The following is a 27,345-nucleotide window of genomic DNA, read 5'->3' as shown; positions in this document are numbered from 1 at the left end:
TTGTACTTGCTGGCCTTATATACAATTTGCACATAATCTAAGCCTATGTTTGAATCCTGTTAAACACCACCGAGGCTACAGCTGAAAGAACAAAAATCTTGCTTCCTAAATCTTCTTACTGCTGACTGTTATGCAGCAGATATCCAAATCTTTGCTGGAACACAAATTACTTTTAAAAAATTGAATTTTAAACAGGGAAAAGCCAGTTGAAAGCTCTTACACGGAGTCTGAAGTTTAATCTTACTGCCTGATCCACAGATGGCCCCAACCACCAAGACTGTGCAGACCAGCAGTAACACACTTCTAGAGTTGACCATTTTCAAAAAGCTTGAAGAACAGTGAGTAAATGATTTGTTCCCCTGTGATCTGCCTTCTTCTCCAGAGAGCGTGAAGAACTAGACATCTGGAGATGCAGAATAGTTAAGGTGTTAAAGGTAGAAATGATTCCTCCAGTTATTCGCCTCAGCTGTTTCTGTTTCCTCCTCCTCTCTTCATACGAATAAATTTAACAGTGATTAAAGAGGAACTTTACAAATGACACATTTCATCACACAGTTCTTAGATTGTGGAAGTATGAGGAGTTCCACAGAAGCTGGAAGTCATGACATGACATATTTCATCAATGCATTTGTTGGAGAATCATTAAGAACAAGTTTAGTAAATTAGTTATTTAACGTAATCTAAATTTAATGTAACCTAAAGGACCAAAAGGGTAATATTTTTATTTAAAATTATTTATGAACAAAAGACTTTTTCAGAAGGAAAACTGTAAATATTTCTGTAGCATTTATCTCACAAAACCTTTTTCTGCCATGCTGCAGTCCTGGTCTTAAGATTTTGTTTTAAAACTCGGTAAATAGGAAAATGAATGCAGACATTGTCAGTCCTTGCTTTCAGGCTCGAGTGTTAGTGTTTTGCATTTTAACCACATTCAAGCATAAATTCAGAAACTAAAAGATCTTACATTTTATTGGAGATAAAGTATCTGAATTCCAGGAGCATGACCACGCCTCCAAACACGCTCCTTCTGGTTCTTATCTATATATGTTCCCCCAGTTCTACAAGCTGCTCGTTCTCATTTATGTGCCCCACCCTCCTTCACCTGTTCAATTCTTTAATTTTTTCACTTCTATTTAGTACATGGGGATCTGCCAGGCACAGGAGCCGCCGCCAGTCCCCTTCGAGGCCTTCCCCAAACCGCAGCTCAATTCATGTCCAAGCCAATCACCTTTATCTACTAAAACACTGTCAAACCTAAGATGAGGACGTGGGCCCAGCTGGTGAAAGTCTCTTTTATGCATTTTGACTTTGCAGGTTATTTAGATATGAAAACTAACTAAAAAAATTGAATATAAAGGGGTAGAAAGCTTCGGACATGATTTATATTAAGAGGATAGCTACTATTTAACAACATTTAAACTTGGCTGGTTTACAGTGTAAACATTACAGGCCAGAAAGGACAATGTTTTCTTCAAAGAATTATTTCGCAAACTTTCTGTTCTCCCATAAGCATCTGGTGTTTTTAAGAAAAAATTGCAAGAAGAAGGAAGTAAAGATATGTGATGCACCCATACTCCCATCATCCAGATGTTACAGCTGACATCAGCATTCGGTGTCTTGCTAAAGAACGGCTTCACAAAGCTTCATTATTTGGTTGGAATAACAAAATATACCCCATTTCTATTAATTTATTAAGTTATTTTTTCACATTTGACAGGACTGACAGGGTTTTGGGGCGCTCAGAATAGTCTCAGAGTTAACTCTGTGTTCAGGCCAAATTAGTTCCCACACATTTTCCCATTATTGCTGACCATTTGAATTAAACTTGAAAATGTAGTTCTTACAGAGTGAATCCTGAGCTGAGTCAAATATAACACACAGCATCATCAGCAAACTCAGAAGATCTATACTTGTCGCTTACGTGTGAAATGTTTCTGGAGCTTTTCTACTTATGAGCTCTGCCATTTCCTGTGCCAACAAAGCAAATAAGTGCATGCTGAAGCTGAAGAGCAGGAATACAGAGAAAAAAACAGAACAGTCCACATCATGCTACACTCAGTATAACCTCAGATAGAAAATAACACCTACAGGAGCACCACAAAGCTCCCAGTTCATAGTTTCTGTGCTAAGTCACATGTCACTAAGTCAGTACTGTTACACACTGTAACCTCAATGTAATTTCTGTGCTTCCTAAATGCTTTCACTTTGCAATAATAGGTTTAATGATTGATCTCGGAATATCTTGGCTGGAATAAATTTCATGAACTGATTTATTGCAGTGGTGCATCCTGTTACAGCATCATGCATGAGTGGAGTGTGCGCTGAGTCTGTGGCAATGAGACCGAAAACGCCAACACCAAGTTTAAGAGATGTGGCCTAATACTGTTGCACATTTAGCATGTATTTGTCATAATGGGCGCAGGGTTGTTTAGTTTCTCTGCCTCGTCCAAGTAGATTATCCTGCAGTATCTCTCCCACAGATACTCAGAATTCAAGTCCATATCAATCTTTTGTCAACAGGAAAAGATGAAGTGTCTGATCAGTTTGATACCTGCTACGTGAAGGTGTTAGAGAAGATTTGCATCAATAAGATTTCTTTTTTTGGTCTATTATGGGACTGGGATAAGAGTAGAAGAAGGTTTTATAGATGATAAAGTGATATAGAAATTCCTGTACTTTCAAATTTGTAAGCGTTGATCACAGCTTTGCTGGCATCAAGTAGAGTTGTTTTTATTGGCTTAAGTATGGAAGTTGTTGTAATTTTAAAATATGGGGTGATATTTTTCAGGGCAAGAAATCGAGTATAGATTTCACAATATTAACAAGACACTTTGTGAAGGCAGATGACTCACAGTTGTGTTTCTTTAGTTTAGTTCGTCTTCTAAATATACAGTAAGTAAGTACACAATGTTACAACCCTGAGTCTCTAGGGGAAGGTGAGTAACAACTAACCAACTTGAAAGAAATGTTGTGAGAGTGAAATCATTTATTAAACAAACAAATAAAGGGTCACCAGCAGTCCAGGGCTGGTGGATGTGGTTAAATCAAAGGAAAAAACTCCAGTTCTTGTATTAGAAGATGTGTGACATTTTGTGTGTGTCAGGTGAGCATTCACACTATTGGAAAATATTTGCTCAATAATACAAAGATTTATTCTTATATTGTTTTTCACAGGTAAAAATTTGTTTTGTATAAATGCATAAAAACAGAAATAAATTGATATATGAGCAAGAAAAAAAGAAAAAAAAAGCCAGAACTCTAATGATGGATTAAAAATATTTGGTGCAATGAAAAACTGATGTCAACACAGAGATTAAATACAGGTTTACTCCACAGATAAGACTACACAATAATCTGCAAACGTAAAGAAGATTTCTTAGAAAGTTATGCTAAGAAATGCTTTGGTTTAATTAAGCCTTTAAAAGTGATTGACACACTGGAAATTTGGAGCTAGACTGTCACTGAGCAGCTTCTCTGACTACTCGCTAAACAGGAAGTGACCTTTGCCCTTACCTTCAGATTACTAAATTAATCTCAAAATGTCAATGTGTGTGTGTGTCTCCATCTGGCTTCACAACAGCACAAGACACTTTAACACTCACACAATGTACCTTCTCAGTTTCGAACTGCAAATTTCCAGATTGTTTTATTTTATTTTATTTAAATAATGTATATAACTCGCTCACTTGCTGCACATAATGACCTCTTTGTATATGTTCACTTACTGTATTTAATGTTCTCTCTCTTTTTGTGCACAGTCGAGGAGCGTATCAGGTCACATTTCACTGCGTGTTGTACTTGTATAACTATGCAGATAAGCAAAAAACAATCTTGACTCTTGAATATATATGTAGTTTCTGTCACATCCGCTGTGGCAGTCGGTGCAGGTGGAGCGTTAGGACCCAAGATGCAGGCAGCTGAGATGCAAGTGAGTTTATTCATAAGGAGGTGATGCAAACAAACAGCGAAAGTGAGGACGGAAACAAAGCAAAACCTAAACTGGAAAAAACTAACAAAGCACAGAACTGAAACCTGAAACCTGAGACGGAGATGCAGGGAGACGCAGGAAAACACACAGACGAAACAGCAACGAGGACGAGATGACACACACTAAATACACAGACAGGAACATGAGGGAACGAGGAACAGGTGGCAACACAGGTGGAACTGATTGGCCATGACGAAACAAGGAAGCAAAACAATACACTAACATGAACTCACAAGAACTCACAACACAATATAAACACAGACACATAGGGGGACACAGAGGGCAGAGACACAGGGAGGGAATCCAGTAACCTAAACTAAACAACCTAGGAACTGTGGAATAAATCATGAACAAACAAAACACAAAAACACATGAAAACTAAGAACGCTGGGTCATCTTGACCCAGGACCATGACAGTTTCGCTGGGTTTCACTGGCCGGGCCCACTTATGTTCATCGTTAGCCGCATGAACTTGGGTAAAAGATAAAGTTTTATAAAAGAAACCCTGGACAGTCTACTCAGCGAGTATCCTAAACTAAATCACTGGTGGAATACATTCAGCGATGTGTGTGACATTTTGTGAGAGTCTGGTGGGCATTGAAACAACAGCAGGAAAATATTTGCTCAATAATACAAAAGTTTATTTTTGTATTACCACATTTTGCTTCACATAAACACATAATGCACAGAAAGAGATTCACAAATAAGCAAAACATAAAAAATAAAAAAAGACAAATAAAACCTGAACCCCAATGATGAATTAAAAAACAATGAAGTCAACAGCATAAATAAAATACAGGGTTACTCCACAGGTAAGAGTAAAAATTAAACTACAAATGCAAAAAAGAAAGTTTTAAGACAGTCAGGCTGAGAAAGCGCTCTGGTTTGAATAAGCCTTTAATGGTGATGGAAATACTGGAAATACTGATGCAGCAGACAGGCTTCACACCTTCCTCATTTTGGCAGTGACTAGAGAGGAAAAACAGACAAGCAGGAGCTTCAGTTTTTCTCTGTAAATACTTTGCATTTATTTCTGTGTGTGTTTCTTTTAGCATGACTTACGATCTTTGACCCACTGAGCGTCTGGATCAGCACAAAGTTGTTTTCCATCTTTTGTGTTAAAACTGGAAATAAAAGACAGAAAATTATAGAGATTGTATATGTTTGTATGTAGGACAACATGTGCTGACTTACATTATAGCCTTCACACAGGGTGGTGTTGCAGCCTGCTCACGATACGTTTCCCCCACCACATCACCTCTCTTATTGCCTTTGGTGACTGCAGGGCAGCACGGTGGTATCCTTCCAGGATGACGATGACGAGTACCTGAGAGATAAAAGGTTAAAAACTGATTTGTCTTACATCACTAAACAGAAGATGACTTTTAATATGTGACCTGAAATTATGTTACAGTGAACAGGCATTTTTTTGTGCAAATCAATCAACAAGCAAGTGCAACAAATCAATGTTCTCACCACTTGGGGGCCCTCAAGCACTTTTTGGGCAGTTTTGGCATTATGTTAATTAACTGAATGGTGAAAAATATTGTCCTGTAGCTGCAAGATATCATCTTATACTCTCTCTGCGTATCTCTCATTTCCTGCTTTCATGCCTTATGCAATGAGTCACAATGTATGGACCCCTCCAAAAACCCACTGAAATGATGACTTTACTAGAAAACTAAATTAAAGCAGTGAGATTTAGTTACAGAGTGAATTTGTTTGAAAGAACCCACTGAACCCACTGTGCCACACTAATACGTTGGCAGTTATGATAGTTTAAGTGTCTTACAACATATGCCTGGCATGCAACGCAGCGTGAGACATAAGCCCATAAGTGACAGAAAACAAAAGTTTGCATGTAGATAAACATAAAAGGTATAAACATTGTTAATGGTAAGCAGTATAGCGTGAATGGATATGGTGTGGCTGTCAATCAGTCCAGCAATGGAAAAAAAATCAGGTGAATGTTGTACTTGAAAAATAAAAATCTCCAAAACTTCTTCTAAATGTAGACGTAAAGGACGCCTTTTAAAATGCCATCACTGACTAACAAAACTTAGGCCAGAAAACAGCTTCCAGGGATGCTTGGTGGGTAGAAGTCGAGTAAATGCTGGAATTTTTTTTTTTTACAATTATAGACTGAGCAGATACCAGAATATGACTGATGTAAAGGTTTGTGGTCTTTACACAGTGGTCCTGCCCAATAAAACACCAAAATGTCAGAAGTGCGCATTATTCACAAACAGGTAGAAGCTATTGGTGGAAATAGTCATTGCTGTGATCAGTTTCATGTATTCTATTTCTCTTTTCTTTAGAAAAGTAAGAGTCCAGTTACCTTTAGAGGAGTGGCAGCACACACACACAAAGAGCAGGAGGAGAGTGATGGAGAGGATCTTTAGCGACATATTCACCGGTGGTCTGGCTCACTGACCAGAGTCAAAATCTATGAGTTGGTTATTTATTGGTGAGTGTAGGAACATCTGCAGGCAGAACTGATGACGGGTTTCTGTAGGTCTTTGCATTTGTGTGTGTGTGGTTGTGGCATATCACACCTTCACCTCTTATCAGGGACACTTCAGTATTTCAGCCTATCAACACCTCACTGAGAGCTTTCTGAGAAACAGCCTCGCACACACAAAGTTCACAGATGCTCAAATATGGTCAAGAGCCTGATGATTGACACCAGTAGTTTATGCATTTTCATGAGTAATGAGTCTAACCCCACGATTATTTTTGGTTTTTTTCCAGTTTGACTGTCTAAGAGTGACTCTTTTTCTCTTGTAGTTACAAACTAAACATGGCGCCCCCTCATCCACATGGCTGAAAAAAGCAACATGGAGGCAGAAAACCTCTAATATTGGCTCTTAGTTTCCAGGAGAACTTGCAGGATAGTCCAGAATGACTGTGGCTCTGTTGAGCTGTGGCTCAAATATTAAAATCTAATAAAAACAAGAATCAAATCCAGGAAGTCTACAGTGTGGCATTTGCATCTTATTCTACTGTACACACACACACACACACACACACACACACACACACACACACACACACACACACACACACACACACACGCACACTAAACCACTTCCTCATTACAGATGATATATATAGAAAGTTTATCAGTCCCACACATTTATGATGTTTCATAAACATCTTTGTTCTGGTATTTTAAATCATCATTTTTTAGCTCTCACATCATTGTGGAGGAAATGTTTAGCTGGTTGAGGTTTTGAGTCGTTCACTTATGCAGAGCTGTCTTTAGGTCCAGCCACAGCATTTCCATCAGGTTGAGGTTTACACTTTAACTGGGCCATCGCACCACGTTCTGTTGTGGATTTGCTGATGATAATTTTAAAGCTCCTGTTTTTACCTTTTTATAAAATAGCTGCATAGAGCTGGTTTAACTTCAAAGTGATATTTGGTGTAACTACAGAACTAAGAAAATATGTAGCAGATGAAGGAAATAAGGACAAATGAAACAACAGTGTTGTTTAAAAGTTGTAGGCAACACAGGGATAAAATGGATAAAAATAAGAAATTGTTACATTTTTAAAATAAAATGGGCTGCAGCTTTCTGGGAGATTATTAAGATATTAGATTTATTGAATGACTGGTGGTCAAAGTTCATTTGGATATCATTTGTCAGAGTCAGCTTTACAAAACATCATGATATACACAGATAAATGGAATCATAAAAGCAAAAAATAAAGAATAAAAGAAGATTTGAAACTAAATATGTAACTAAACTTAAAAAAAAAAAGAAAATCAGTTGGTTCGTGTAAGCATAGATTCACGTCCATTATTAGTCGTCACTATAAAGTCATATAAGAACAAGAACAGAATTAAAAGAGTAAAGTAATAAAAACATTTCAAAGAAAAGTTCGAATAAAATTCATGAGGAGATACTGATGAGCCGACAGGCAGCGATGCTTCACCTCACACTTTGTACTTCATACCCTCGTCATGCTCGCAATGACTGGACAGGAAAGAGAGACAAACAGGAGTTTCAGTTTTTCTCTACAAATACTTTTCATGTGTGTGTGTGTGTGTGTGTGTGTGTGTGTGTGTGTGTGTGTGTGTGTGTGTGTGTGTGCGTGTGTGTGTTTCTTTTAGCATAACTCACGATCTTTGACCCACTGAGCGTTTGGATCAGCACAAAGCGGTCCATGTTCTGTGTTGAAACTGGAAATAAAGAGAGAAGGTCATACAGATTGTTTGTGTTTATGTTTGTGTGTAGGACAAGATGTGCTGACTTACATTATAGCCTTCACACAGGGTGGTGTTGCGGCCTGCTGACGATATGTTTCCCCACCACCTCAGCACTCATATCGAGGTTGGTGACTGCAACGCAGCACGGTCGTCTCTTTCCATCTTGGCGAGCTGATTAGAAGTTTAAAACTGAATATATTTGGCCCACAGGGAGGAAACTCAAAGTGAAATTTGGGTTTAAAATGTCATAAAACTGCTAACAAAAAGTAAACAAAAGCTGACTTTTGAACTGTTACGGACATTAAGTGACATGAAATATTTATTTTGTGCCTCACCTTGTAGGTTTTCTACTAATGAGAAATGTAAAGCAAACATTATAAAAGTATTAACAAAGTAGCTACTTACGCCAATCTATGTCTTCATTTAAGACACTATATTCTTCAAGAATGCGCCTAAACAATAAGAGCAGAGGCCTGTTCTGTTAAGCAGGATTTCATATTATCCAGGTAAATTTGGGATTAAGCTGGATCACTTCTTACTGGGCTATATTTCCATGGGGGATTTTAAGCAGCATCTAATGTTTGTGTTTCCCTTTCACTTGCATGGGTATTAAATCTAGATTCTTCTGCTCATATTTAGTCCAGGAATATTCCTGCTGGTTGCAAACTGATTTTTTATATCAGGGCTTGAACAGGACTCCGTTTTGTACTTGCTGGCCTTATATACAATTTGCACATAATCTAAGCCTATGTTTGAATCCTGTTAAACACCACCGAGGCTACAGCTGAAAGAACAAAAAACTTGCTTCCTAAATCTTCTTACTGCTGACTGTTATGCAGCAGATATCCAAATCTTTGCTGGAACACAAATTACTTTTAAAAAATTGAATTTTAAACAGGGAAAAGCCAGTTGAAAGCTCTTACACGGAGTCTGAAGTTTAATCTTACCGTCTGATCCACAGATGGCCCCAACCACCAAGACTGTGCAGACCAGCAGTAACACACTTCTAGAGTTGACCATTTTCAAAAGCTTGAAGAACAGTGAGTAAATGATTTGTTCCCCTGTGATCTGCCTTCTTCTCCAGAGAGCGTGAAGAACTAGATATCTGGAGATGCAGAATAGTTAAGGTCTTAAAAGTAGAAATGATTCCTCCAGTTATTCGCCTCAGCTGTTTCTGTTTCCTCCTCCTCTCTTCATACGAATAAATTTAACAGTGATTAAAGAGGAACTTTACAAAATGACACATTTCATCACACAATTCTTAGATTGTGGAAGTATGAGGAGTTCCACAGAAGCTGGAAGTCATGACATGACATATTTCATCAATGCATTTGTTGGAGAATCATTAAGAACAAGTTTAGTAAATTAGTTATTTAACGTAATCTAAATTTAATGTAACCTAAAGGACCAAAAGGGTAATATTTTTATTTAAAATTATTTATGAACAAAAGACTTTTTCAGAAGGGAAAACTGTAAATATTTCTGTAGCATTTATCTCACAAAACCTTTTTCTGCCATGCTGCAGTCCTGGTCTTAAGATTTTGTTTTAAAACTCGGTAAATAGGAAAATGAATGCAGACATTGTCAGTCCTTGCTTTCAGGCTCGAGTGTTAGTGTTTTGCATTTTAACCACATTCAAGCATAAATTCAGAAACTAAAAGATCTTACATTTTATTGGAGATAAAGTATCTGAATTCCAGGAGCATGACCACGCCTCCAAACACGCTCCTTCTGGTTCTTATCTATATATGTTCCCCCAGTTCTACAAGCTGCTCGTTCTCATTTATGTGCCCCACCCTCCTTCACCTGTTCAATTCTTTAATTTTTTCACTTCTATTTAGTACATGGGGATCTGCCAGGCACAGGAGCCGCCGCCAGTCCCCTTCGAGGCCTTCCCCAAACCGCAGCTCAATTCATGTCCAAGCATTCACCTTTATCCACTAAAACACTGTCAAACCTAAGATGAGGACGTGGGCCCAGCTGGTGAAAGTCTCTTTATGCATTTTGACTTTGCAGGTTATTTAGATATGAAAACTAACTAAAAAATTGAATATAAAGGGGTAGAAAGCTTCGGACATGATTTATATTAAGAGGATAGCTACTATTTAACAACATTTAAACTTGGCTGGATTACAGTGTAAACATTACAGGCCAGAAAGGACAATGTTTTCTTAAAAGAATTATTTTGCAAACTTTCTGTTCTCCCATAAGCATCTGGTGTTTTTAAGAAAAAATTGCAAGAAGAAGGAAGTAAAGATATGTGATGCACCCATACTCCCATCATCCAGATGTTACAGCTGACATCAGCATTCGGTGTCTTGCTAAAGAACGGCTTCACAAAGCTTCATTATTTGGTTGGAATAACAAAATATACCCCATTTCTATTAATTTATTAAGTTATTTTTTCACATTTGACAGGACTGACAGGGTTTTGGGGCGCTCAGAATAGTCTCAGAGTTAACTCTGTGTTCAGGCCAAATTAGTAGCCACACATTTTCCCATTATTACTGACCATTTGAATTAAACTTGAAAATGTAGTTCTTACAGAGTGAATCCTGAGATGAGTCAAATATAACACACAGCATCATCAGCAAACTCAGAAGATCTATACTTGTTGCTTACGTGTGAAATGTTTCTGGAGCTTTTCTACTTATGAGCTCTGCCATTTCCTGTGCCAACAAAGCAAATAAGTGCATGCTGAGGCTGAAGAGGAGGAAAAAACAGAACAGTCCACATCATGCTACACTCAGTATAACCTCAGATAGAAAATAACACCTACAGGAGCACCACAAAGCTCCCAGTTCATAGTTTCTGTGCTAAGTCACATGTCACTAAGTCAGTACTGTTACACACTGTAACCTCAATGTAATTTCTGTGCTTCCTAAATGCTTTCACTTTGCAATAATAGGTTTAATGATTGATCTCGGAATATCTTGGCTGGAACAAATTTCTTGAACTGATTTATTGCAGTGGTGCATCCTGTTACAGCATCATGCATGAATGGTGTGTGCTCTGAATCTGTGGCAATGAGACCGAAAACGCCAACACCAAGTTTAAGAGATGTGGCCTAATACTTTTGCACATTTAGCATGTATTCGTCATAATGGGCGCAGGGTTGTTTAGTTTCTCTGCCTCGTCCAAGTAGATTATCCTGCAGTATCTCTCCCACAGATACTCATTATACCAGACTATTAGTAATTGTGATCAACATAAATTTTGGAGAAGTCCTCAAACAAATAAGGAAAGAAAAGTAGTAGTAGAGAACAAGCTGTGATTTTATCAGTTGCTCAGTTTGTCAAATAATACATTAAAAAAATCCTGCTATGTTTATTGTTATAACCACAGGCTTTCAGCTGTTTTTGGATTCAGTCGACTGTGTTTCTTGCCAGCCTTCAGCCCTCAGACTTTACATGTGTTTCACTTTTGCACTTAAAGAATTTGTGTCATCAGGTCTTTTCTATACAATGTTAAGCAAAGCTAGAAGCTGGCATAGCTTTTTATTTTATAGTTAATTAATGTAAAGATTCATCATCTAATTCTGACCAATTGTAACTGTCTATTGTCTATTTCACACATATTGACTATACTTTTAAATCATCCTCTAAAGACTCCGGATCGTCTTTAAAACAATTTCCCTCTCGATGAATAAAATATTATCCATCAATCAATCAGTCAATAAAATGAATAACATCTGAACTTTATTTGTAACATATAGCTACTTCTGTGGATGTAGTATCTTGTTCCCAGTTTTCCTCCTGACAGCTGAAGAGAATCTTGCCGTCTATCCTCATTGTAAAGATAAGCAAACCGAACCTGGATCACTTACTTCAGCCGATCCACCTGCCTTCTTACCCTCCAACAGTAACACTGCCCTGGACTGTCCACTGGTGCCCTGTTCCTCCCCTCTGGAACACTTCCCCTATGGATTTTCAAAGTAAGCTCAGACTCACCTGTCAGTTCTCTCTCACCATTATCAGCAGTCACTTTGGATTAGGATCTAAAACTTGCCTCTTCCTTTTCATGGAACTTTTTTTCTCCTGGACCTGGAAGAACCCCTCCAATCCCAGGCAAGCTCACAGCATCCCCCTGTACCCACCTCCACTTGATTGTGAAACTTTTAAGCTGTGCCCCATTGGTTCTCCTGTTTGGTCTACCTTAGTAATTTGGACATTCTGAACAAAATGAACAGTAAGTATGGAAAATTCAAGTCCATATCAAGCTTTTGTCAACAGGAAGAGAAGAAGTGTCTGATCAGTTTGATACCTGCTACGTGAAGGTGTTAGAGAAGATTTGCATCAATAAGATTTCTTTCTCTGGTCTATTATGGTTACTTGTGAGTTTAGACACATATATTAGCACTTGTTAGGGTGCCTGGATCGTCGACTGAGAGTTTTCAGTTTTGCATTTTTATTGAATTTTTGACTTTGATATTATTTATCATTTCTAGTCTTTTGGTTTCTTTGTTAGTGTTCTGTTTTCTGGTTTCTGTCTGTGCTCCTTAGTTGCTCTGTCTCCCCTGTCTGCTGTATCCCCTTGTCAAGTCTACGTCTCTGTGTTATGTTTCCTGTTTTACTTTGAAGTCCGTTTCTCAGGTTATTGTATCAGGTTTTGCTTCCCTTGTCTCGTTAGCCCTGATTTGCCCCAGCTGTGTTTCCCTCCTGTTTCCCATTCCTTGATTGCTCCTCTGTGTATTTAAGCCCTGTGTGTTCCTTTGTCTGTGTTGTGACCTTCATCATCCCATGCTGGGTGTGCTGCCAGTTTGTCTGCCAGTTTGTCTGCCAGTTTGTCTGCCAGTTTGTCTGCCAGTTTGTCTGCCAGTTTGTCTGCCAGTTTGTCTGCCAGTTTGTCTGCCAGTTTGTCTGCCAGTTTGTCTGCCAGTTTGTCTGCCAGTTTGTCTGCCAGTTTGTCTGCCAGTTTGTCTGCCAGTTTGTCTGCCAGTTTGTCTGCCAGTTTGTCTGCCAGTTTGTCTGCCAGTTTAGTGTCTGTATTCCCAGTTTAGCCAGTTTTCTGTTTTTTGCCATCCACCATTAAAGTTGCATTGGAGTTCAAGGTTTTCCTTCGTGTCTGCACTTTGGGTCCACCACTCCTGCCTGCACACAGCCTTCACATGACAGCACTAGGATAAGAGTAGAAGAAGGTTTTATAGATGATAAAGTGATGTTGAAATTCCTGTACTTTCAAATTTGTAAGTGTTGATCACAGCTTTGCTGGCATCAAGTAGAGTTGTTTTTATTGGCTTAAGTATGGAAGTTGTTGTAATTTTAAAATATGGGGTGATATTTTTCAGGGCAAGAAATCGAGTATAGATTTCACAATATTAACAAGACACTTTGTGAAGGCAGATGACTCACAGTTGTGTTTCTTTAGTTTAGTTCGTCTTCTAAATATACAGTAAGTACACAATGTTACAACCCTGAGTCTCTAGGGGAAGGTGAGTAACAATTAACCAACTTGAAAGAAATGTTGTGAGAGTGAAATCATTTATTAAACAAACAAATAAAGGGTCACCAGCAGTCCAGGGCTGGTGGATGTGGTTAAATCAAAGGAAAAAACTCCAGTTCTTTTACTAGAAGATGTGTGACATTTTGTGTGTATCTGGTGAGCATTCACACTATTGGAAAATATTTGCTAAATAATACAAAGATTTATTTTTATATTATTTTTCACAGGTAAAAATTTGTTTTGCATAAATGCATAAAAAGTAGAAATAAATCGATATATGAGCAAGAAAAAAAAGAAAATAAAGCCAGAACTCTAATGATGGATTAAAAATATTTGGTGCAATGAAAAACTGATGTCAACACAGAGATTACAGTTTTTTCTGAATGCTTAAACCCTAACTGTGATTCTTATAGCACAATTTCTAAAACTATTAATACTTATAGCAAAAGCACTCACTGAGTTTGCAAAACTAAAAGCACAAACACTGCTTTGCACTCAGTTTGTCATTTTGTAACACACACTTTGCAAACCTGTAGCTACAATCCACTGCACAGCACTCTTTTTGCAGAACTGTAAACACAACTCACTGCTTTACACTCAATTTCCAAATGATCAACACACTACTAGCAAAACTATACACATTTACGGCCATTATTTGTGCTATTTTGCCAACTGTCTGGCACACTGTCACATGTGAAAACTTTTTTAGATAATTAGTTCACTTTGCAATCAGCCTAAGCACTATAATACAGGTAAGCTCTGTGTGTGGAGTACAATGGAGGGAGCAGGAAGAGTGAGAAGCAGAGGAGGCCGAGGAAGAGGACGTGGAGGTGAAGAAGTAGGATGAAGAGGACGACAAGGACAAGGAGGAGCAAGAGGAGGACGAGGAGGGGGGAGAGGAAGGGTAAGAAGAGTAAGAAATAGAATTGCTGATGACATCAGGGGCCCGTTCTTCGTACCTCACTTACTACATCCAAGATCAAATGACACATCCAAGATCAAATCATCGCGCTAACTTTGAGCTCGCTAATCCGGTTCTCCGAACACACCTGTTGTTGACGATTAGTATAGCTGGATGAAGTAATCTGAGATCACTGGGTGGCTTAAAAGGGGCTACGCATCGATAGTAGAAACATTGATCGGCAACCCTGTGATTGGTCGGCGAAGACGTCGAAGGAGCGCGCTCAGTATTTTACGGTAGCAGAGCAAGAACTCTTGATTGAGCGATTTCAGGAGTTTCAGAGTTTAATTAAAACGCAAGGGAACACTGCAAAGGCTGCAAAAGCAAGGAGAGAGGGCTGGCAGAAAGTTGCTGACAAATTAAACTCGTAAGTAATTTATTATATTATATTACATTATATCCTCTTTCACATTAGAGCCACAACAGGACCCACTAGAACATGGGAAGAAGTAAAAGTGAAATATAAGAATATTCGACAGAATGGTAATATTTACCACTTATATTGCTTTTAGTCTCTTGAAAAGAGACCCTGAAATAATCTGTTTGTTTGTTTATAACAGCAACCAAGAAAAGGGCAGAGCAAATAAAGACAGGTGGTGGTCCTGCACCCCCTCGTCACGCCCTGGCTTTTTGTACTGTGACATTTATTGACATTGTGGGTTTTTTGTGTGTAGTTTTACATAACACTCCATCACTTTTACCTGTTCCCATGCAAGGGGTGACTGAAGCATGCACAGTAAGTTGATAGATAGATAGATAGATAGATAGAGAGAGAGAGTTAAGTAAATAATACCCTCACGGGAAAATCGATATCTCTCTATGAGCACACTGTCGCGCTGAGCTAAAGGATCCTGTCTATCCCGCAATATCCGCTGAATTCTGAAAACTCTCCTTATCAATCTTGCACCTTCCGCAATGGGTTGCTCGCGTACAAACGGACAGGACATGGCTGCGACAGACTTCCCAAATCCAACTTCGCTTTTATAGTCGTGGTCTCTCATCTTGATTACACGAAGTAATTTTTATTACTACTCTAAAATATGAATTACATCTGGAATGATCAAATACATGTAATAGAATGCTTAATAGTACATTTCCCTTTTTTAAGGAAATGACCTGTATGTATCTGTATGAAATCAATAAAAGAATCAAATGCTGCATTATCTTTAGTTACATTGATAATGTTTATGTATGGTAAAACAGTGGAGAAATATCGCTGTTGCTTTCATATAACTGCAGCGGACATACCTGAGTGGCCGCGATCTAATCCTGTTTACATAAAGTAAACCTGCTCCCGAGCAGGTTTACGCCACGGATCTGTTGCTATGACAGCAAGTCCCAGATGAGCTTCGGAGAACCGAACGATCCAAGATCACGCGAAATCGTCAACATTCAAATCCGGCTAACTTACTTAGCGAGGTACGAAGAACGGGCCCCAGAGCTACAATAGTGGACCATGTAATCAACCATGGAATGACCCTGAGGGAAGCTGGCCAACGGGTCCAGCCTAACTCGAGCCGCTACACTGTAGCAAGCATCATAAGGACATTTTGAAATGAGAATCGGTTAGTACAGTCACTTTGCACTAAGACTTGTAGCGCTGCCATATGCTAATGAGAAACACAACAATACCATAGATGTAAAAATACTGAAATTGTTACTTTACAGAATTGCTAGACGACCAGATGCTGGGGGCAGAGGAAGCATGTTCACTGCAGACCAAGAAACCCATATAGTCATTATGGCGATTGCAAATAATCCTATACTTGGAAATAAACACTTGTGTTTGTTTTGATATGTGTGAATAAACACCAGGGGCCCGTTCTTCGTACCTCGCTTACTACATCCAAGATCAAATGACACATCCAAGATCAAATCATCGCGCCAACTTTGAGCTCGCTAATCCGGTTCTCCGAACACACCTGTTGTTGACGATTAGTATAGCTGGATGAAGTAATCTGAGATCACTGGGTGGCTTAAAAGGGGCTACGCATCGATAGTAGAAACATTGATTGGCAACCCTGTGATTGGTCGGCGAAGATGTCGAAGGAGCGCGCACAGTATTTCACGGCAGCAGACCAAGAACTCTTGATTGAGGGATATCAGGAGTTTCAGAGTTTAATTAAAACGCAGGGGAACACTGCAAAGGCTGCAAAAGCAAGGAGAGAGGGCTGGCAGAAAGTTGCTGACAAATTAAACTCGTAAGTGATCCATGATATTACATTATATCATGTGATATTATATTATACCACATTATATTATATTACATCATATCCTCTTTCACATTAGAGCCACAACAGGACCCACTAGAACATGGGAACAAGTAAAAGTGAAATATAAGAATATTCCACAGAATGGTAATATTTATCACTTATATTGCTTTTAGTCTATGACAAGAGACCCTGGAATAATCTGTTTGTTTGTTTATAACAGCAACCAAGAAAAGGGCAGAGCAAATAAAGACAGGTGGTGGTCCTGCACCCCCTCGTCACACCCCGGCTTTTTGTACTGTGACATTTATTGACATTGTGGGTTTTTTTGTGTGTAGTTTGACATAACACTCCGTCACTTTTACCTGTTCCCATGCAAGGGGTGACTGAAGCATGCACAGTAAGTCGGGAGTAAGTATATACAGTACAGTAAGTATATATAGAGAGAGAGAGAGAGAGAGAGGGGAAGAAAGTAAATAATACCCTCACGGGAGACTCGATATCTCTCTATGAGCACACTGTCGCGCTGAGCTAAAGGATCCTGTCTATCCCGCAATATACGCTAAATTCTGTAAACTCTCCTTATCAATCTTGCACCTTCCTTGCTCGCGTACAAACGGACAGGACATGGCTGCGACAGACTTCCCAAATCCACCTTCGCTTTTATAGTCGTGGTCTCTCATCTTGATTGCACGTAGTAATTTACTATTACTACTCTAAAATATGAATTACATCTGACATGATCTACTACATGTAATAGAATGATTAATAGTACATTTCCCTTTTTTAAGGAAATGACCTGTATGTATCTGTATGAAATCAATAAAAGAATCAAATGCTGCATTATCTTTAGTTACATTGATAATATTTATTTATGGTAAAACAGTGGCGAAATATCGCTCTTGCTTTCATATAACTGCAGCGGACATACCTGAGTGGCCGCGATCTAATCCTGTTTACATAAAGTAAACCTGCTCCCGAGCAGGTTTACGCCACGGATCTGTTGCTATGACAGCAAGTCCCAGATGAGCTTCGGAGAACCGAACGATCCAAGATCACGCGAAATCGTCAACATTCAAATCTGGCTAACTTACTTAGCGAGGTACGAAGAACGGGCCCCAGCACTTGAAGTTTGGATATCTCTATGCTTACGGATCTATGACAAAAGTATGAGCTCAATCTGACATAGCCTACCTTGTGCACAGAGAAAGCAAAAGCCAGATGTGTTTTTTATTCATACCACCAGTGTGTAGTTGGTGCATTGTGTGCTTATTAATATGATGGCTTGTGTTAACTGTTGGATACGAAAATACCATTTTTACAAAGGTGTGTAGAGTTAAGCAAGGGTTATTCGCTTTTACAAGAAAACTACAATGTTTTGCTGATTGGGTGAAGAGTTTTCTTATTTGTGTGTAGAGTTTTGCAAAAATAGCCAATAGTTACAAAAAATGTGCTCAAGCCATCAGAAAAAACTGTAAATACAGGTTTAATCCACAGATAAGACTACACAATAATCTGCAAATTTAAAGACGATTTCTTAGAAAGTTATGCTAAGAAATGCTTTGGTTTGAATAAGCCTTCAAAAGTGATTGACACACTGGAAGTTTTGCCAATCCTTTATACAAAAAGGAAAATAAAAAAAATAAAACGCGTTATATATGCATACAAAGTCTCTTAATGGCATTAGCGTTACAAGAGCTCCGCCTAGTGGTGAAACACTAGCGTTTCCACAGCTGTTATGTATATATGTATATATATATATATATATATGTATGTATATATTAGGGGTGCAACATACTCGCATCAATATTGAACCGTTCGATACAGTGCTTTCGGTTCGGTACGCATGTGTATCGAACAATACAAAATTTTTAATTTATTTTATCAACTTTTCTTCTGACGATGCTGTCTGTGCTGAGAGCTCAGTGAATCTGCGTTCGACTACTCTGCCTAGGCTGCACTGTCAAGCGCAGATCCACTGAGCAAGCTAGCGAGACAGAAGCTAAGCTCATTGCAACATGGCAAATTGAACCTCCCCCACCCTCATTCAGATCTGGCGTTTGGAATTATTTTGGTCTTCATGTGAAGTATGACCCTGAAGGTAAGTGTGTCATGGACAAAAGTAAAACAGTATGTCGGATGTGCCACGCAATGCTCAATTGCATGTGGGAACTACTGCGTTAGTGTTGACGCCGTCCAGCCCCACACACCGGGCGATCCGCGGTAGCTCGTTAACGGAGATTTGCCGTGTTGTGGCGTTAACGTCATTTCAGATTAATGCTGACAGCTCTAGTGGGAACACAACGAATATGACTGCACATTTACGCCAGCATCATCCTAGTGCAAAGACAAGTGGAAGCAGACAAAAACAACAAGCATGCATGCTACAAACTTTACCCGAGTCATTTAGACAGCTGTTAGCACATGATTCTCCTTATGGGGACCTGATATGTTTAATATGCTGCTGAGTAGGGATGGGTTCTGACATAAACGGTAGTAACCAGACCGAAAAGCAGCGCACATTTCGGTGCTTTATTTCGGTGCTTTTTTTTTCCTGAGCCAATTCTAGCCAATCATTTTACGTTTCCGAGGATAGTAGGCGGGGCCAGGTATGTAAGTTCTTTCAGAGCAGAGCTACAGATTAAAAATGCCCAAGGCGAAGCGATCAAAAGTCTGGCTGTACTTCACAGCAAAAGATGCAAACTCAGCAGCCTGCAACAAGTGCTTTAAGCTGATACTGTGATACTGTCAAAGGAGGTAACACCTCAAATCTGATGAAACACCTGGCGACGCATAGCGTTTTTTTTTTTTAAAGCCGAGAAATTTGCCGTGTTTGATAGCTTGCTGCGAGACCTCACACCGTGCACATCTACTGCGCAGTGTTGCCAACTTAGCGACTTTGTCGCTATATTTAGCGAGTTTTCAGACCCCCTAGCGACTTTTTTTCGAAAAAAAGTCGCTAAAAAAGACGTGAAAGCGCGTATCGCTTTTACTCTCAACAAGCAGCGGGTGCTGTAACACAGTCAGTTCTTCTTTTACTCTTTTACTCTTATGCTGTTTTGTGGATCACAAGGTTTAAAACTACTTATAAACACACACACACAAAGTAACTCCACCAGAGTGCCTATTTCGGGTCACTTTTGCCGGTCCAAGCCCGGGTAAAGGAGCAGGGTTGGAATTGTGACATTAAAAAAAATAATAATTGCTAAAAGAAATTTAATTTGTAGTTCTAAATAAACTCTAAATGCATTTAGGACGTTTTTTACTCACTTTATGTCTCTTCCACGATGTTATTTCTCTCTCCAACAACATAAGTTACAATTATATTAGCATGACCAATTATGCAAATTAGGTGATGACGTCATTTAGCGACTTCTAGCGACTTTTAGGACAACCAATAGCGATTTTCCTTACTGAGGAGTTGGCAACACTGCTACTGCGGGTGTGGTGCCTGTTAGCGGACCTGGAGTTAGCAACATCCCCCCAAAAGAGTGGAGTCCTGGCCCCTAGCCCTGCCAGTGTAGCAGAAATGATGACAATGATGATGGCAGCAGCAGCCGTTCTCCTCTGCGTGAGTAGCTTCATGTTGTTCGTGTGTAATTTACGTTGAGTACACTAACCACATTATTACATTAATGCATGTAAGGTGAACTAGCAAACACGGTCGTAGTTACATGCGGCTGTCTTCTTGTTTGATGGCAGATACTCCCTTCACCCTGGCCAAAAAGGCTAAAATGACCAAAGAAAAAGTGGAAAACAGTTAAACATGAGAGGTTTTTGGACAAAGTTTGTGTTTTTTCCATTGTTTAAGCACTGCTTCCAGCCAAGAGTGAGACCATATATGCCCTATAGCTGCAGAAAAGGCTAACATTGTTATCATTTTACAAAAAAACAGCTGAACATGAGAGGTTTTTGGACCAATTTTGTGTTCTCCATTCTTTAAGCACCGGTTTAAGCACCGGTTTGAGCACCGTTTAAGCACCGGCACCGTTTCAAAAGTACCGGTTTGGCACCGGTATCGGATAAAACCTAAACGATACCCATCCCTACTGCTGAGAGTATACCTCAGAAGAAGCGTATAGTATAGCTTTTATTTTGGAAAGAGCCATTTCTCTGTAATAAACTCTCTTTTCCAAAGATGAGTGATTTCTCGATCAGATAGATTTATTTTTTTTATTACTTTGTTGTTTCAGCAACATTAAATTTAAAAACTGTACTTTTGAGTTATTAAAATTAGGTGACAAATTAAAAAGGCATGAACATTTTTTTGTATCGAAAAAATATCGAACTGTGACACCAAAGTATCGAACCGAACCGAACCGTGAATTTTGTGTATCGTTGCACCCCTAGTATATATATATATATGTATGTATATATATATATATGTACTGTATATATACATCTCCTTCTGGCTTCACTACAGCACAAGACACTGATTCAGTAAAAGGACTCGATGTTATAATCCCTGATAATGCATTGCTTTAAATGGAGAGAATCTTGAGGGATGGCTGTTATGAGGAGAGGCAGCCCAGAAACCTTACCAGCAGCACACATCGTTGTGTGCCTTAACTTTCGGTCTTTTACCCAAGTTAATCTGCCATTTTTGGGGGATTAAAGATCTGATCTAGCTTATCATATTAAATTTGGGACACATCATCAGTAGCGAACCTTGGATTCATTGGGTGTTTCGGCCATTATCACTAGACACCCTCATCCAAGGAGGCCCTGCCAGGGTTGATCAGGCCCCGGAGTGTGTCACTGGTTTATATTAAAATGTTATTTCTCTCCTTCTTTCTTCTGTTTAGTTTTCTAAAGTTTATTTTCTCCTATCTATTCACTGCAACTGAGAAATACTTACCTCTTTAGCATTTATGGAGCCTCACTTCTTCAAAGGGATAGAAAAGGTGATAGAGAGAAGTAAGACAAAAGGGACAAGATGGGAGAGAGCAGAGAGGAGAGCCGGAAGGGGGGCGCCCGATCTGGCTTCCCACACCTCCCCGCCGGATCAGGCTGTTCGCTCTACCTCCCCACTGCCTGACTGCCTTAGCTGCCCAAGTGATGTCAGCCCTTTTTAGCCATAGCCAGTGACTGGTCCTCTCAGCAGTGTTGCTCTCTTACAGCCTGCCATTGTGCCTGTTTTCTGATCAAAATCTCTCTAAGCAGGTTTGCTGTTCTACTGGCAACAAAATTCAATTCAGTTCAATTTTATTTATATAGCGCCAAATAACAACAACAGTCGCCTCAAGGTGCTTTATATTGTACAGTAGATCGTACAATAATAGATACAGAGAAAAACCCAACAATCATATGACCCCCTATGAGCAAGCACTTTGGCGACAGTGGGAAGGAAAAACTCCCTTTTAACAGGAAGAAACCTCCGGCAGAACCAGGCTCAGGGAGGGGCGGGGCCATCTGCTGCTACCGGTTGGGGTGAGAGAAGGAAAACCCCTGTACGCCACTTCCACCGGGCACACGGTGATCTTCCAGTCTGTCCTCTGCCTCAGCTGCCAAGTTTAACTTTAACACCTCACTCACACAATGTACTTCTATAACTATGCACGTGACAAATAAACAATCCTGAATATTTAATATATATATAGTTTTGCAGGGTTTTGCTGTTCGGGCCCACTAATGTTCATTGTGGGCTGCATGAACTTTTTAAAAGTCTATTCAGTGAGCATCATCAACTAAAACACTAGAATGCAATAGACGATGTGTGTGACATTTTGTGTTAGTCTGGTGGGCACTGAAAAAACAGCAGGAAAATATTTGCTCAATAATACAAAAGTTTATTTTTATATTGTTTTTCACAGCCAAATTGTTCATCAAATAAACAGATAATGCACAGAAAGAGATTCACAAATAAGCAAAAAAAGACAAATAAAACCTGAACTCCAGTGATCAATTAAAAAACAATGAAGTCAACAGGACAAATAAAATACAGGTTTCTGCCACAGGTAAGAGTAAAAATTAATCTACAAATGCAAAAAAAAAAAAAAAAGTTTCAAGACAGGCTGAGAAAGCGCTCTGGTTTGAATAAGCCTTTAAAGGTGATGGAAATACTGGAAATACTGATGCAGCAGACAGGCTTCACTCCTTCTTCATTTTGGCAATGACTAGAGAGGAAAAACAGACAAGCAGGAGCTTCAGTTTTTCTCTGTAAATACTTTGCATTTATTTCTGTGTGTGTTTCTTTTAGCATGACTTACGATCTTTGACCCACTGAGCGTCTGGATCAGCACAAAGTTTTCCATCTTTTGTGTAAAAACTGGAAATAAAAGACAGAAAATTATAGAGATTGTATATGTTTGTATGTAAGACAACATGTTGCTGACTTACATTATAGCCTTCACACAGTGTCCTCTTGCAGCCAGTTCATGATATATTTGCCCCACCACGTCAGCAGTCATATTGCCTTTGGTGACTGCAGTGCAGCATGGTGGTACCGGTCCAGGATGATGACGATGAGTATCTGAGAGATAAAAGCTTAAAAATGGATGTCTGTGAAGGTTCTCAGTCATCCAGGTCATCGTAGTCTAAGGAGCTTGGAAAGAAAAGCGTCTGGACTTCTTTGAGTTGCTTGAAGACGTTTCACCTCTCATCCGAGAAGCTTCTTCAGTTCGGGTGAGCTCACCCGAAACCCTGGCTGATTAGGACCCCCACCCGCTTTCACACCTTGGCTCATGTGATTAGGTAGAGGATCATCAGGGGGTCCTTTGTCCCTCTTTGGGGGGGAAACTCCCACTGGGGTTAAATCTGGGACTCCCCACCAATTGACCCTTAGAACTGAAGAAGAGGTGAAACGTCTTCAAGCAACTCAAAGAAGTCCAGACGCTTTTCTTTCCAAGCTCCTTAAAAATTGATTTTTCTTACCTGAGAAAAGTCTAATTAGAAGGAAAATAAAATTTAAATCTAGTTTTGAAATATGAAACTCCTTACATAACTAAACAGAGGATGACTTTTAAAATGTGACCTGAAATTATGTTACAGTGAACAGGCATTTTTTGTTTTGTGCAAATTAATCAACAAGTAAGTGCAATAAATCAATGTTCTCACCACTTGGGGGCCCTCAAGCACTTTTTGGGCAGTTTTGGCATTATGTTAGTTAACTGAATGGTGAAAAATATTGTCCCGTAGCTGCAAGATATTATCTTATACTCTCTCTGCGTCTCTCTCATTTCCTGCTTTCATGCCTTATGCAATGAGTCACAATGTATGCGCCCCTCCAAAAACCCACTGAAATGATGACTTTACTAGAAAACTAAATTAAAGCAGTGAGATTTAGTTACAGAGTGAATTTGTTTGTAAGAACCCACTGAACCCACTGTGCCACACTAATAAGTTGGCAGTTATGATAGTTTAAGTGTTTTACAACATATGCCTGGCATGCAACGCAGCGTGAGACATAAGCCCATAAGTGACAGAAAACAAAAGTTTGCATGTAGATAAACATAAAAGGTATAAACATTGTTAATGGTAAGCAGTATAGCGTGAATGGATATGGTGTGGCTGTCAATCAGTCCAGCAATGGAAAAAAAATCAGGTGAATGTTGTACTTGAAAAAATCTCCAAGACTTCTTCTAAATGTAGACGTAAAGGACGCCTTTTAAAATGCTATCACTGACTAACAAAACTTAGCCCAGAAAACAGCTTCCAGGGATGCTTGGTGGGTAGAAGTCGAGTACATGCTGGAAAAAAATGTTACAATTATAGACTGAGCAGATACCAGAATATGACTGATGTAAAGGTTTGTGGTCTTTACACAGTGGTCCTGCCCAATAAAACACCAAAATGTCATAAGTGCGCATTATTCACAAACAGGTAGAAGCCATTGTTGGAGATAGTCATTGCTGTGATCAAATAATCTATTTTATCTATTTTTTTCTCTTTTCTTTAGAAAAGTAAGAGTCCAGTTACCTTCAGAGGAGTGGCAGCACACACACATTGAGACCAGGAGGAGAGTGATGGAGAGGATCTTCACAGACATTTCCACCGGTGGTCTGGCTCACTGATCAGAGTCAAAATCTATGAGTTGATTCGTGTTTGGTTATTTATTGGTAAGTGCAGGAACACATGCAGGCATAACTGATGAGGTGTTTTTATAGGTCTGTGTATTTGAGTGTGAGGTGTGGCATATCACACATCTGCCTCTTATCAGGGAGACTTCAGTATTTCAACCTATCAACATCTCACTGAGAGCTTTCTGAGAAACAGCCTCGCACACACAAAGTTCACAGACACTCAGATATGGTGTAGAGCCTGATGATTGATATCAACAGTCGTGAGTAATGAATCTAAATCACCCACTGATTTTTGTTTTTCAGTGACTTATGAAGCCCCTTAACAGTCTTGATGCACATGGAGGCTTATTTTGTCTTATAAATTCCCACAACTTAAACTTTTGCTTGTAATTTCAATTAAATTGTTTAAGGTTACACAAAGTTTGCAGAGACTTAAATATAGTGTTTAAAACAGTTTGTGTATTGTCACAAATGATGGATCTAAATCACTCGTCGATTATTGTTTTTTCATTTTGATTGTGACTGTTTATCTCTTGCAGTTGTGCATCAGGCCTCAAGTGAAAAACAATAGTGACTCATGATGCTTCTTAATGATCCTGATGCACATCTATTCACATTTGCATCATTTGTTGATGCTTGGCTGCTTATTTTTCATCCATAAATCCCCACAACTTAAACTTTTGTTTGTAATTTAAGCCATTAAACTCCCACTGAAAACTAAAGCAGTGAGACGCTCTCATTGTTTATTTCATTTAGGAGTATTTTTGGCAGATGGTAACTTTCACACTCTGTTCTGGAGGAACTGTTTTATACAAATGTAATTGTGTTTGCTGTTTAATCTTCCAATACACACATGCAAAGATCAAACATTTCTAACGCAGACTAAATACCCACAGAAAAAGTGGTTTGGATATGCACAGCTAATTTCTCAGTTGAGGTGTTTGTGCTCATATGCTGTAATTGGTTTTCTCCAAATGTGCTGTTGTGTATTATCACCAAACATCCACTTTGGTCTCATCTGTCCATATGACATTCTTCCAGATGTTTCTTAGTTGCCTGTAAAATAACATGTTACACCTCATTAGTGTTTTGTATTTTTTCAATAATGCAGTAATGTAACTCATTAATGTTAGAACAGTTACAATTATATTGATTTATACTATCAGCATACAAAATGCTTTTTTCTACCTGTTCACTTGTGCTACAATCAACTGATTTCAGTTTGTGTGTGGGAGGAAGAACATGATGGTGCAGTACAGTGATACAGCTTTTGAAGAATACAGACATGGACATTACCTTTATTTTTATCACACAAAAGCACACGAGTATGATGGAAAACAGAGAAAAACGGCATTATATTGCTAACATAACTTAGCCTCTTTGCAAGCATCTGCACAGACAGCATGCTAACACAAAGCTAGCTAAGAAGTTGAGAGCATGCTAGCCACTGAGCTTCAACAGGTAACAAAGGCAGTGATGAACAGTCAGTCGTGCAGCCTTGGGTTCTGCCTGTTCATATTCCTAGAAGGAACTTAACTTTATTTTTTGTTGTCAGCTTTCTGTTCATAAGTAAATAAACAAACAATACTATGTGAGTCCTCATCAGGATAGGGATTGGTGCTGGTGTGTGGAACTGTAGGCTAAGTTAGGTTTTATATTGTTAACTGGTAATTAAGTGAAACTTTGTGTTACTACCTCATCTATTACTACTTCATACAAATATTAGTGGATTTTTATTAACTGGAGTAATTAGAGGTTGTTTAAAGTCACATTTCCTGGGGTGCAGTTGCCCTGGTAGTGGTATTGCTTTCTTTCCCATTTTCTAATTTTTTTGCAGCAAGATGAATGTTTCGTGCACATACCTGCCTTAAAAGTCTTTCAACATAATCAGTCTAAATGATTGTGAAACTTGCTTTGTGCCATTCCCCTTTCTTTTTATTTTGCTTGTTCCCACAAACTTTTATCCACTTTTTGCTAAGTTGCATTCTTTATCTGATGTGGTAATACATATTTGAGTTTATGTTACTTCCTGTTTAAACTACACTTCAAGAAATAGTCAAACCAAAGATAAGACAGCCACAAAAGCTTATTTCCTGTTTATTTAGTAGGAAATGGGTTTGTAAGAGACATGTTTCTTAATTTGATGGTCTGAGTGTCTAACTCCCCAGTACGACTGCTAAATGACAGATTAATTTTAATATTTCTATAAGTATATTTATGATTATCATATTAATAAAAACATTTACTTGATTACTCCCAAGAGAAAGTAATTTGTTACACTACTTGTTACATTACTTTTACTCTGTAAAATGTCCTGAAATGCACATCATATAATTAGCATTTAACTATATAAACCTAAGGCTACAGTCCCACATACCAACACAAATCACTATCTTATTAAAGACACAAATAAGATGTTTTTGTTAGCATTTAGGTATGAACACAAAGGAACTGGACTACTTACTGGTTCTCTACAAGAACTGGTTCTCGATTCCCATCCCTGTACCTCGG

The 27,345-nt window shown here is 38.9% G+C and overlaps 2 protein-coding genes and 1 long non-coding RNA gene across 5 annotated transcripts; all 3 read right to left on the bottom strand.

The window, feature by feature from the left end:
* Positions 1-4,635: 4,635 nt before the first annotated feature.
* LOC120441936 (eotaxin-like) lies at positions 4,636-6,439 on the bottom strand. Its single transcript, XM_039617518.1, has 4 exons — positions 6,327-6,439; positions 5,183-5,315; positions 5,051-5,112; positions 4,636-4,957 (listed from the first exon to the last, which is right to left on the bottom strand). Exons 1-4 carry the CDS (start codon positions 6,394-6,396, stop codon positions 4,932-4,934), a joined length of 291 nt encoding a protein of 96 aa, XP_039473452.1. The 5' UTR covers positions 6,397-6,439; the 3' UTR covers positions 4,636-4,931.
* Positions 6,440-7,593: 1,154 nt separating this feature from the next.
* LOC120441946 lies at positions 7,594-9,228 on the bottom strand. 2 transcript variants are annotated; one of them, XR_005614406.1, is made up of 4 exons: positions 9,148-9,228; positions 8,249-8,389; positions 8,115-8,173; positions 7,594-7,967 (listed from the first exon to the last, which is right to left on the bottom strand). It is a non-coding gene; the product is annotated as an uncharacterized LOC120441946 (long non-coding RNA). The 2 variants fall into 2 exon arrangements; XR_005614405.1 differs by having other exon boundaries at positions 8,249-8,371; positions 9,148-9,221.
* Positions 9,229-22,785: 13,557 nt separating this feature from the next.
* LOC120441938 (eotaxin-like) lies at positions 22,786-24,897 on the bottom strand. 2 transcript variants are annotated; one of them, XR_005614397.1, is made up of 4 exons: positions 24,731-24,897; positions 23,153-23,299; positions 23,023-23,081; positions 22,786-22,929 (listed from the first exon to the last, which is right to left on the bottom strand). XR_005614397.1 is itself a non-coding variant. In XM_039617520.1 (4 exons), exons 1-4 carry the CDS (start codon positions 24,798-24,800, stop codon positions 22,904-22,906), a joined length of 288 nt encoding a protein of 95 aa, XP_039473454.1. In that variant the 5' UTR covers positions 24,801-24,893; the 3' UTR covers positions 22,786-22,903. The 2 variants fall into 2 exon arrangements, 1 of the variants encoding a protein (XP_039473454.1); XM_039617520.1 differs by having other exon boundaries at positions 23,153-23,285; positions 24,731-24,893.
* Positions 24,898-27,345: the final 2,448 nt, after the last annotated feature.

The sequence above is a fragment of the Oreochromis aureus genome, linkage group 9 (assembly GCF_013358895.1).
Source record: "Oreochromis aureus strain Israel breed Guangdong linkage group 9, ZZ_aureus, whole genome shotgun sequence".
NCBI lineage: Eukaryota > Metazoa > Chordata > Actinopteri > Cichliformes > Cichlidae > Oreochromis > Oreochromis aureus.
Note: the sequence above shows the minus strand (reverse complement) of the source record. Positions and strands in the feature narration are given on the sequence as shown.